Source organism: Mustela nivalis (assembly GCF_964662115.1).
Source record: "Mustela nivalis genome assembly, chromosome: 18".
In the NCBI taxonomy this organism is placed as follows: domain Eukaryota; kingdom Metazoa; phylum Chordata; class Mammalia; order Carnivora; family Mustelidae; genus Mustela; species Mustela nivalis.
Window position 1 is genome coordinate 56391583 of NC_139037.1, and position 12643 is coordinate 56404225.

General features: G+C 48.3%; 2 protein-coding genes across 13 annotated transcripts in view; both read right to left on the reverse strand.

The window, feature by feature from the left end:
* DHX34 (DExH-box helicase 34) overlaps positions 1-3792 on the reverse strand; it is a 28188-nt gene extending 24396 nt beyond the window's left edge. For 2 of the 9 annotated variants that reach the window (XM_082710555.1, XM_082710552.1), the window contains exons 1-2: positions 3783-3792; positions 3630-3701 (exon numbers count right to left, since the gene is read on the reverse strand). The gene's annotated coding sequence lies outside the window, so the exon portion shown is untranslated. Of the gene's footprint in view, positions 1-549; positions 648-2540; positions 3598-3629; positions 3702-3782 lie in introns of those variants that run through there. The other 7 variants (XM_082710551.1, XM_082710549.1, XM_082710553.1 and 4 more) reach the window with 7 other exon arrangements.
* Positions 3793-8516: 4724 nt separating this feature from the next.
* Positions 8517-12643, reverse strand: part of C5AR2 (complement C5a receptor 2) — a 57749-nt gene continuing 53622 nt past the window's right edge. For all 4 annotated transcript variants that reach the window (XM_082710599.1, XM_082710596.1, XM_082710597.1 and 1 more), the window contains exon 2: positions 8517-10491. In XM_082710599.1, the coding sequence (XP_082566725.1) occupies positions 9463-10476 (1014 nt within the window). In that variant the 5' untranslated portion in view covers positions 10477-10491 and the 3' untranslated portion in view covers positions 8517-9462. The remainder of the gene's footprint in view (positions 10492-12643) is intronic.

A 12643-nucleotide genomic window follows, 5' to 3' on the forward strand; every position in this document is an offset into this window, starting at 1 on the left:
ATTCCACCCAGCTCTGCTGGTCTTGAAGTCAGGAAACCCCTGATTGGGCAAGCGACAAAGGCCTGGCTAATCATGTTCCCCAACTCCTCCTCCTTCAACCAGTGATTGGTGCGAGAAGTGGAAACATGACCCACAGGGGGCCAATCATGGTCTTTCTCTGGAACTTACACTAGGTTGCCAGGACAGAAAAGCCCTTCTGGTACCTACTGTGGTCACAGGGATGACGTATAAACCTGGAGCTGTCCGTAGTAGCTCATGAACCTGAATCTTTCCTAGAAATTTAGCCTAGAGAAAAGCCTGCCCTTGGACACAGGGAAGGATGTGCCAGGACAACCACTGAGCAACTACAAGGAGAGAAGTGGAAGAGAGAGGGAAGAAGCTTGGCTTGGTCCACTCCGACCCTCATGTCCCAGTAACACAAGAAAATACCTTCTTGGGCAAAGTTGGTTTTCTCTCAGCTGCCTAAGTCCGAACTAATATGAGAGCATAGCCTCGTAGCTACAATTTTCTGGAGTGAAGCACCTCACTCAGATTCTTAAAGTTTATGACCTTAAGAGGATTCAGAGCCTTCCTTGGTATAGGTCTTGGAGTCAGGCAGATCTGGGTTTGAATCTCTGAACTTCATCATTTGTTAGATGTGTGGCCACCTGCAAATTGAAAATGGGAATAGTATCTACTTCCAAACACTGCAATGCTTAGCACCTAGCCTGGCACAGAGGAGCTAAACAGTAACCAGAATTCAAGTCCACTCTTCCTCCCGGTGATGACTAACGTGCGGAAATCAGTGAGAGAAACCAAAGCATATAGCCTGGAAAATTACACTCAAAAGGCCACCATTTGGGGCTCCTGGGTAGCTCATTTGGTTTAAGCGACCGACTCTTGATTTTGGCTCAGGTCATGATCTCAGGGTCATGGGATCAAGCCCCACACCAGGCTCTATGATCAGCGGGGTGTCTGCTTGAAATCCTCTCTCTAGAATAAATCTTAAAAACAAAAAAGGCCACAATTCACCTTTTTCTGAAATGAGCAATGATTTCACCTACTCTCCCTTCAGTCTCTCGGTGCCACCCGGAACAGATTTCAGAGATTCGATCTCTGCAGTCCCGGGGGATCTCGGGCCATCCTTGGGAGTTTATTAGAGACAGAAAGGGGGTTCCTGCTGACGAAGAACCTGTGAGCCAGCGGAGTGGTTTCCCACAGGAGCAGCAGCCCGTGATTATCATTTTCCAGCAAACACCACTAGTGGCTTCATAGGGAACTCCTGTTGCAGGGGAGGCAGCAAGAGGAAAAAGCCTTAGAAGGCTGTTGATACTGAGCCTGGGATCCCGAGAAAAGGATCTCGAATGAAACAAAGAGCATTCCTCCCAGCTGCAAGCTGCCTATGAGCGTGTGGGCCCAACTGGCCGCAAGTACCATGGTTCTCAAAGAGTCTCTTCTTGTAGGCAACCATGTAGATTTCCTGGGTCCCCTCGGTCCTCTGTCACAGTGTCTGTGACTATCTCTGGGTCTTGTGGCAGTGGCCTGCAGAGCTCTCCCCCACTCTGGCTGTCCGTCCTCATGTCTCAGCCTGTCTTTTTCAGCTCACCGTGCTCAGCCCTCTTTCCTTTCAGAGACTGGTCCTGTCTCTCCTCATTTCTCTTATCTTCAGGTCTGAGGTCTCTCCAACAAGCCTTCTCCACCTGACCCTCTTCACTCCTCGTTGGTAATCCATCTGACTTCCTCATTTGCTCGTTCAGTCGTCTTTTTCGGACGCTCCATTTTTGTCTCTCTCCAATTCCCAGTCTGTTACCACCTCTCCCACCACTATGACCATTCATCTCCATTTCTCCACCTAACATTTTGTCTCCCAGTTCTGCTGCTTTGAAGCTAACAGAGCTCCCCATGGATCAGGTGCTATTCTACATCACACACGTATATCTGTGTGCACAACTACATACATACACACATCTACACTTTCCTCATGTTAAAAAGAGGCACCTGGGTGGTATAGCCAGTTAAGCGTCTCTTGGTTTCAATTAAGGTCATGATCTGAGGGTCGTGAAATCAAGCTCCACGTTACTGGAGGCTCTCTCTTTCCCTCTCCCTCTGCCCTTGTCCCCTTCTCTAAAATAAATAAATCTTTTTTTTTTTTCCTAATATTTTATTTACTTATTTTACAGAGAGAGATCACAACCAGGCAGAGAGGCAGGCAGAGAGAGAGGGGGAAAGCAGGCTCCCCACCAAGCAGGGAGCCCGATGCGGGGCTCGATCCCAGGACCCTGGAACCATGACCCGAGCCGAAGGCAGAGGCTTAACCCACTGAGCCACCCAGGCGCCCCTAAAATAAATAAACCTTAAAAAAAAAAAAAAGTGCTATTATCACTCCTTGTCATTGAGCGAACGACAGGTTAAGTACACAGTGCGACAAGGAATTCAAATCTAGGGAGTCAGGCTCCCATTTATTCCTCTTCATCTTAGCGGGAGTCTCCGTGGTCTGGCTTTATCTCCCCATTTTTAAACTTGACACTGTCTTTTCAGTTCTCTTTGCTCTCCAAGCTTACCAAATGCACTCGCTCTCCCGAGCCCCATGTCTCCACACTGGGACGGCTCTCTTCATCGGGCTGCCCAAATCACCCAGCTCCCATCCATCTCATTCACTTCCCACATCCGGCTTCCTCTCCAAGTCTCTTTCCTTGGGGGCTCTTCCCCTTTCTCAGTCCCCCCATCAGCTTTTGCCAGGTTCTCCCTATGCCACTGCATCCGTCTCTGTGCATCTGTCAGTCTCCATCAACGAAGAGAAATCTCACTAAGATGGAGCTAGGAGGCTGGAAGGATGAGAGCTCTATGAGGATACCACCTGAGGTCAGTACAGGAACTGTCAATTAGAGGCTCCAAAAGAACTACCAGCAGGAAAGAATCATCAATTACAGGTGGCAACAGGGAAGGAGGTACAGCAGCATCTCCTACAAGAAAAGGACCACCCCACAACTCGGCCAGAGAGAAACCATCAACACCCTGAACTCTTGCGCTCTTCCAACAGACTTTCCATTCAAAACAACCCCTCCCAACTTCCTCCTCTTCCTCCATAAAATTATCTTCTCTTTTATTGGACTCGCCAATGATTTTTGCTGTAGCTGGCTTGTCCCAGACTGCAAGTCGCGGTTATCCCCCAAGTAAACCCATATTGGCTGGTAAAGTAACATTCTAAGGTCAAAGACAGTCTTGTTCCTCCGTTTGTCTACTTCTGTTCGGTGGCTTGCCCCCCACCCCCAAGTTCACGGTGCGACCCCATTTCTCTGCAGCCTCTGGGAGGCGCCCTCGGGGGACCCCATTAGCTCCCTGCCCCCCATCGCCACAGTATGCGGCTTCCGTCCTCTCTCTGCCTCCTCGTCTCTCGGTCCCTCAGCTTCTCCAAGCTTCTTTTCGTGACTCCCATTCCTGCCAGTCTCGAGCTTCTGTGTCGCCCAGGTGTTCTCGGGGCGCTCAGGCTCAATCTCCGTCCGCTTCTCCCGGGTCCCTTGTCTCCTCCAACGCACGTCCTCATGGTGGAACTTCCCTTCTCACCCCTAAGCTCGCTCCCAGCTACCCAACCCGGTCCGACACCCGCCATCGCCGCCTCCACGGCCCAGCTCAGCCGCCCCGCCCCTCACCTCACTAGCCGCCGGGATCACTCCAACTTCCGGTCCCCAGCGCCCCTCGCGCGCGCGAAGCCGGTTCTACGCCTGCGCACGCCACCCTCACGGCCACGCCCCACCCCGCTGCAAGCAAAGGAGCCTGGGCGCTACGGCCAAAACCCATTCTGCGCCTGCGCACAACATGCTTCAGCTCTTCCTCTCTTCAAGCTGAGCCATGGATGACGCTGCGCCCTCTAGAGGTCGACTGTAGCGCTGCAGCGGAGACTTGCAAGCGCCTCCCCTCTGCCCCTCCACCGCCCCCAATGCACCGCGCGCGCTCTGCGCTCCCCCAAACTTTCTTTGCACTGGATCGTCCCCACGCCAGAGAGAAAGCTGGCCAGAACCATATTAAACACTAGGGCTATTAAAGTGCTCCTGTGATTCATTCACTATAATCCATAATTATGACTCAGCTCAACTCCCCAGCCTCATGAAGGCAGGGGCCACTCTCGTCTTGGAGGTCCCGTGCTGTCCAGCGTCCACCACTAGGATCAGAGAGTTAGTCAATGTTTGTTGAATGCATGATTAAACAAATGAGAAATTAGAGTCCTCTCTAGTCCTAGGCACTCCAGTCATTGTGGGTCTGAGCCTCAGTTTCCATATTTACAACATGAAGATAATATCTGCTTTTCAAGATCGTTGGGGAAAGTAAGCGGAAAATGTGCACATACGGTACATAAATTGCTTTTTCACTACTGTGCACCGTAGGCACTCAATAAATGTTAGATCTTTCCTTCTCCTTACAGTCTCCCATCATTCTCCTTTCTCCTTAAGAGAATGTTGCAGTTGAGAAGGTAGAGCCTTCAGTTCCAGAGCCAGTTCTAGGCACTGAGAATTCAGCAATGAACAAAACAGATGAAGCCAGGCTCCCAGGGAGTTCGGGTTTTAGTAGGAGAAACTGACATTTAAATATTTTTATTTATTTTTTTAAAGATTTTATTTATTTATTTGACAGATAGAGATCACAAGTAGGCAGAGAGGCAGGCAGAGAGAGAGAGAGGAGGAAGCAAGCAGAGAGCCCGACGCGGGGCTCGATCCCACGACCCTGGGATCATGACCCAAGCCGAAGGCAGAGGCTTTAATCCACTGAGCCACCCAGGTGCCCCTAAATATTTTTATTTAAATAAAAATAAAAAGAATGTCAAGCAGTATCTCCAGGCTCTGTGCAGAAGAACAAAGCAGTAAAGGGGCAAGGAGTCATGGTATTTTAAGTAGCCTGGTTAGAGAGGACAGTTCTGAGGAAGTAGTAGTATTGGAGCAGAAATAAGTGAGGCAGCAAGCCATGGAGCACACCAGAGCTGGAGGAAATCACAAGTGCAGATTGCCATGGCAACATTGTTGGTGAGTTCAGAGGTCAGCAAGCTGGCTTGTGTGGAGGGGGTAAAAGTGGGGGAAATAACAGGAAATGAGGTGAGGAAAGGAGGAGAGTAGACCAGGCACACTAAGGTGAGGATTTTGGCTTCTCATCTGAGTGAGGTGGGAGCCATGGGAGGAGTTTGAGCAGAGGAGGGACCTCTGACCTTGCGAGATTCTGTTTCCCTTGGTGAGAAACGGATATAGGGAACCAAGAAGAGGAAAGAGGGCCTGGAAAGCAGCTGATGCAGTAAGTGAGAGAAGGAGGGGGGACATGACACAGGATGATGGCTGAGAAGGTGGTGAGAAGTGCAGAATGGTTCTGTGCATACTTTAAGGCAGAGCCCGGAGGCGTTGGCTGACAGATTGGCCATTGAATGTGAGAGAAAGAGAGGCGTCAAGGATGAGCCCGACTTTTTTGGCCTCAGTGCCTGAAAATACAGAGTTGCTGTATTTTCCTGATCCACTGAGATCAGGAAAATAGAGGAGGGCTAAGAGAGAAAATCCAGAGCTCCTTTTTGAATGTATTCAAGTTTGAGTCCTGTGTTGGACATTGAGTTAGGATGTCAAGATGAAAGTTGGCTGCAATTATTAAACCTTTGGAAAACAATCTGAACATAGAGAAGCCAATTCATATGTCATGATCAAAAGAAGAAGGGGAAGAAATTGACCAAGCATTGCTTGAACTTTCCAAAAGAGAACTCCAATTTCTTTTTAAAGAAAAATGGGAGGAAGTAAACAACAGATACGACTTCACCATGTATGTCGCAAACTACCAACCCAAGGACTGAGTAGCAAACTTGAAATTCGTTCTTGGAAAAATATTAAGACCTGGTGCTTTGGAAACAAGAAAATCGATACGTTCAAAAAACAAATGAAATTAAGAGCAGAAAAGGGGAAGTTACAACAAACAAAAAGCAAGATTATTTTGAATAATCAGTCAGTTAAGTGACTGCCTTCAGCCAGGGTCCTGGGATCGAGGCCTACATCGGTCAGTCTCCTTGCCCAGTCTCTCACTCGGCCTGCCATTCCCCTGGCTTGTGTTTGCTCTCCAGCCCCCACATCCACTGTGTCAAATAAATAAAAAATCTTTTTTAAAAAATTGTAAAGGGGCACCTGGGGGGCTCAATGGGTTGGGCCTCTGCCTTCGGCTCGGGTTGTGGTGTCGGGGTCCTGGGATCGAGACCCACGTCGGGCTCTCTGCTTGGCAGGGAACCTGCTTCCCCCTCTCTCTCTGCCTGCGTCTCTGCCTGGTTGTGCGCTCTCTCTCTCTGTGTCAAATAAATAATAATAAAAAAATCTTTAAAAATTTTTTTAAAAATCGTAAATAAAAAAGATTTTTAAAAAAGAAGAGATAGCAAGAAAAAGATCTTCAACATTGGGGAGCTCACAGTCTAGTTGGAAAACAGGGTGTAGACAAATGAAGATAGTTTTGCTATTTCTCAGGCCTGGGATGGGTGGAGAAGAGATTAAAATTAAAAGGGCTCAGGGTGCCTGGGTGGCTCAGTGGGTTAAGCCACTGCCTTCGGCTCAGGTCATGATCTCAGGGTCCTGGGATCGAGTCCCGCATCGGGCTCTCTGCTCAGTGGGGAGCCTGCTTCCCTCTCTCTCTCTATGCCTGCCTCTCTGTCTACTTGTGATCTCTCTCTGTCCAATAAATAAATAAAATCTTTAAAAAAAAAAAAATTAAAAGGGCTCAGATGTTGTCATGGGGAATTTACAATGTACCTGGGAACTTGTGTTTCAGAAACTCAACCCAGAGAAGACAACACTATTCCCTCCTCAGAGGGGAATGAATCAGAGAGGACTCCCTGGAGAAAAGTGTCATTTGAGCAAGGCATGGAAGGAAGATTTCAGAGATAAGAGCATGGGCAGCAGAGTCAAGTGAACCCGGGATCAAATCTCAGTTCTACAATTTATTTGCTGTGTGATCTTGGGCAGATGACCTCCCCTCTCTGGGCTTCCTCTTATAAAATGAAGCATCTCCCTTTACTTCCCTGTGCTGGTGTGGGACTTACCTTAAAGGAGAAGCTCTGTGGGAGATGCTGTCCTGTAGTCATGACCCTACATTCAGATGTCACTACTATGTGGCTTCAAAGATGTGAGCAGGAGAGATTCTCAAGTGAGATTCCCAAGCAACCCTGTCTTGGGAAACAGCCTGCACTGATGGAAAGATTCCAGTCTTCACTGGCCCACCAGGGACTCCTGGGCTGGCTGTTGAGCTTCAAAACTAGCAGCTGAGAAACTCATTTTTTTATTTGAACTCATTTGCATCTGAGTACCACCGAGAGCTGGTGATTACCACATAGGGCACCACGGATCTGAAGGCCATTCTAGGCAGTGGCACCAACTTGAGAAAAGGCCTAGAGGCATGAAAATTATACAGCCCAGAGGATCTGTCTTTGTCTCCTGTGGCTGCTAAAAGAAGTGACCATAAACTTAGCATCTCAGAAGAGTACAAATTTATTCCATTAAAGTTTTGGAGGTCAGGCACCTACAATCAAGGTGTCAACAGGCCCCTTCCTGAATTCCTTGGCCGATGGCCCTTTCCATCCATCACTCTGATAGTTCTTTCCTCTGTCAAATTTCCTGCTCGTGACTCTGACCCTCCTGCCTCTGTCTTAGAAGGATCCTTGGGATTGCCTTGGCCCCACCCAGATCATGTGGGAAGCTCTCCCCACCTCAAGATCCCTAATCACACCTGCGAAGTTCCCTTATGTAAGGTCGCATATTCCCCGGTTCAGGCGTTTTGGATGTGGACCCCATTAGGGGCCCTGATTCTGTCCACTGCAGCGGTGTGAACATAAGTGCATCCAGCAGCAGAGAGAAGCCTTGAATAGCAAGCTAAGGAGCTTGGACATAAACAGTTCCTTCAAAACAGAGCCATAATCTGTCACCTTCTCACCACCTCTGCTAGTACCCTGACCCAACTGTGCATCTCTTCTTGCTTGGACCGTGGTAGTAGTCTCTTCGCCAAAGTGGTAGCTCATGTTCCTTCCCCCTCCCCCATAGTCTGGTCTCCACCAGCAACCAGAGGGATCCTATTAAAATCTAAGTCAGATCAAGACATGACTGCTCCAAATCAGGTTGCCTGATTTAGGAAAAAAAACATTTTTTTTTTTTTTTTTACAGAATGCTCACTTGAATTTGAATTCAGATAAACAACAAATAATTTTTATTTTAAAGAATTTTTCAAGATTTTTATTTTTTTCAAGACTTTTCTTATTTATTTGAAAGAGAAAACGAGCAGTGGGGAGGGGCAGGGGAAAAGGGAGAGAGAGTCTTCAGCAGACTCCACACGGACTGTAGAGCCTGGCTCAGGCTCCATCCTGATCACAACTTGAGCCGAAACCATGAGTCAGATGCTTAACTGACTGCACCACCCAGACACCCGTAAATATTTTATTTTTAAGTCATCTCTACACCCAATGTGGGGCTTGAACTCACAACCCCAAAATTAAGAGTCACATGCTCTACTGACTGAGCCAGACATGCATCCCCAACAACAAATACTTTCTTTAAGATTTTATTTATTTATTTATTTATTTATCAGAGAGAGAGAGCACAAGCAGGGGAAGCAGCAGGCAGAGGAGAACAGACTCCCTGCTGAGCAAGGAACCCGATGCGGCACTCGATCCCAGGATCCTGAGATCATGACCTGAGCTGAAGGCAGAGGCTTAACTGACTGAGCCACCCAGACGTCCGAACAAATAATTTTTTTTTAAGGATGTCTCAAATGTTGCATGGGACATACTCATGCTAAAAAAACAAACAAACAAACAACTTTTTTGCTGTTTATCTGAAACTCAAATTTAATTTGGTGTATATTTTATCTGATAACTGCAGCTCAGAACACTGCCATGGCTCTCCAAACACTTGCTGTGGCCTGGAGGGCTTTCAAATCCAGCCCCCCCACTACCTCTCTCCCTCTGTCTCACCCTACTTTCCCTCTTGCTGCCTCTGCTTCATCCACATTGGCCTCTTTGCTCTTCCTGAAGTATGCTGAGCATTTTGTGCCTCAGGGCCTTTGTACTTGCTGCTCCCAGTGCTTGGCATGATTTTCTGCCAGATTTAAGCATGACTCCTCCCTCCCTTCCTCAGGTTTGGGCTCAAATATCACCTTACTCAATGGGCCTTGCCTAGCTTACTATATCCCTGCCCCACTCAGTCCTCCTTATCCCCTTTAGGTTAGCCCTTGCCACAACTTGTTATATTGCATATCTTCTCCTTTGCTTATTTCCTGTCTTCCTCCAGTAAAATGTCGGCTCCCTTTGTGTCTCTTGGTCACTGCTATTTCCTCAGTGCCTATAACAGGGCCTTACACATAGTAGGTGCTTAATGAATGTTTGTTGAATGAATAAAGTAAGAAATGATATCATTGAGCCACTGGATCCAGCTATGCCTGAAGCTAGCTTGCGAAATCCAAGGGTCGCACACAGACCAGTTTCCTTCTAGCCTACACTGCCATCTCTGAGACTAGATCATGGCTGGTGGATTTCTGGCCGACGGCATTTTCATCCTTGCTCTGTGACTCCTTTAGGGCCCGTCGACAGGCGGCTGGTAGTGATCTGCACAGTTGAGTCCTCCCAAAATACAAGAAGAGCACAGGATTGAGACAGCTGTGAGCCAGAGCGAGGCCGTTGACCAGCGGTTCAGCCTGCAGGGCCCGGGCCAGGAGCCTGGAGTGTGGGGCAGCGGCAGTGATGACCAGCCCCAGCAGGTGGTAGGGGGCCCAGCAGACAAAGAAACCCACCACTACGGCCATGCCCAGGGGCCAACGGTGTCGGGCCGCACGGCACAGAAGGGCACCGTGGCAGCTGGCCACCACCACCAGCGGCCCCAGGAAGCCAAAAATAAAGCGGATGGCGGTCACCGCGCTCTCCAGCACCACAGAGCCGCCGTAGTCCACCACGCACTCCAGCCGGTGAGGGAAATGCTCCTGGTGCAACCGGCGGTAGATGGCCGAGGGCACAGTGAGCAGCAAGGCCACGGTCCAGGCGACCCCGCAGGCTGCCTGCACCCTGCGTGCCCGCCCCGCCGCAGCCCCCCAGCTGGGCCTGAAGGCCAGCAGGCAGAGGTCCGCGCTGAGAGCGGCCAGAAGGAGCACGCTGGCATACATGGACAGCAGGATGACCGAGGGCAGCGCCCGACACCCCACCGCCCCATACGGCCAGTGGCCCCCGCGTGCTATGGGCACCGCCAGGAGGGGCAGAGACGCACAGCAGAGCAGATCGGCCACGGCCACATGTAGGAACCAGGTGGCCCCGACCCTCCGGCGGGCCTCTTTCCAGGTCACCCAGGCCACCATCACGTTGCCGGGCACCCCCACCAGGAAGACCGCGGCGTAGAGCAGAAACACGGCGGTGCGCAGTGGGTAGGCAGAGATGCAGGTGCCGTCCATGCAGTCCACGGGGAGATCCAGAACCCCGTCGTAATCCCCATACTCGTAGCTCAGAGAAGTGTTCTCCATCCAGGCCCCAGACACCTGAACGGGAGAGAAATCATGAAAACTCCTTGACAAACCCCTCAGGGTGTAGGAACCCCCACTAGCCGCTTGGAAGCTGGGCCAGGACAGCGTCAGAACTCCAGTGCGTCCTAATATTGGAATTCTAGAAGACTAACATCTTAGAACTCGCTGGGGAGCATCCTGTAATTCCAGAATAGGGCCCCATCAGAACCCAGGCAGGTCAGAAGACTGGAATTCTAGAACACCAGAGGTTGAGGACACTAACCCATGAGCATCCTGGGATTCTAGAACATTGCAGTGCTAGAACCTGATCGTGATAAAGAAAATATTTTGGAATCCCAAAATAGTATACTATTAGAACCCCAGGCGAGGGGCGCCTGGGTGGTCCAGTGGGTTAAGCCTCTGCCTTCAGCTCAGGTCATGATCTCAGGATCCTGGGATCAAGCCCCACACACGTCTCTCTACTCAGCAGGGAGCCTGCTTCCTCCTCTCTCTCTGCCTGCCTCTCTGCCTACTTGTGATCTCTCTCTCTGCCAAATAAATTTAAAAAAAAAAAGAAAAAGAACCCCAGCCGATTATTATTTGGAATTCTAGAATAGCATTGTGTGACTCAACATTGGTGTTGATGGAATTTTTTTTTTAAGATTTTATTTATTTATTGGGGCACCTGGGTGGCTCAGTGGGTTAAGCCGCTGCCTTCGGCTCAGGTCATGATCTCAGGGTCCTGGGATCGAGCCCTGCATCGGGCTCTCTGCTCAGCAGGGAGCCTGCTTCCCTCTCTCTCTGCCTGGCTCTCCATCTACTTGTGATTTCTCTGTGTCAAATAAATAAATAAACCTTTAAAAAAAAAAAACAAAAGATTTTATTTATTTATTTGAGAGAGGGAGAGAGCCCAAGCTGGGTGAGGGGTAGAGGGAGAAGCTGACTCCCCACTGAGCAGGGAGCCTGATTCGGGACTCAATCCCATGACCCTGGGATCATGACCTGAGCCGAAAGCAGTGAACTAACTAAGCACTCAGGCACCCCTAGAATTTAAAATATTGGAATCCGAATATCCATCAAGAGGGGGAAAGGTTAATACATATTGACAACAAAAGTACTTGTCCTAATTCTTCTTCATTGGTGTTTTTGAATCTTGGTGCCATGAAAAATGTCTCTCCGGAGCAATTATGTCATTTTGTTTTTTACATAAACTCGATCATAAACCCAGACCACGAAGTGCACACATCACGTAGCACCAGCTCTCTGGGCTTCACAACATTATCACAGCCAGGAGATGGGCACCAAGACCAAGAAACAGAACATTTCTAGAATCCTACTACAAGCAGTTTCTGAAAATCATGATGGCGTTAGGAAAACAAGAAAAATAAAATGTTGAATTCTCTGCCCAGGAGATTCATTCATTCATTCCTTCGTTCATTCCAGAAAGTTCCTGAGTACCTTCTCTCTTCCAGGACTGCTGCACACCAGGGGCCATGACAAACAAAAGAAAAAAATTCTTTTCTCTTGGAGCTGACACTCTAGCGGGAAGAGTCAGATAAGGAAGAAACAAGTCAAAAAAGGAATACATAAGTGAAATACAGTGTCTTAGAAGGTGATAAATGCTAGAGCAAAAAAAAAAAAAAAAACACCACAGGGGATTTTAAATGAGTGGTCAAGGAGGGGCTTTCTTGAGCAAAGCCATAAAGGAAGTGAGGGACGATCTGAGAGGAGAGAGTTCCAGGCAGAGGGAATAGCCAGTGCAAAGGCCCTGAGGTGAAAACATGATGGTCATGTTCAAGGAACAGTGAGGATGTCAGCGTGGCTGGAATGGAGTTGGTAAGGCAGAGAAGGGGAAGGTAAGCACAGAAAGATATCATGGACCATGGAAGGCTTTGTCAAGGCATTTATCTTTTATGTCCCATGAGATTGGGGCCATAGGAGGATGCTAAGCAGTGAGGTGAGGTGCTATTATCATAGCAATAATAATAATATATTATAATATTGCTATTACTATGATAATAGAATATATAGTAATAGAATACATAATAATGCTATTAGTAATATTAATATATTAATATTATATAATAGTAATATACTAATATATACTAGTATATACTAGTATTATATATCAAATATATTAAATATTATATATAGTATGTTATATATAAATATATGCTATGACTATATT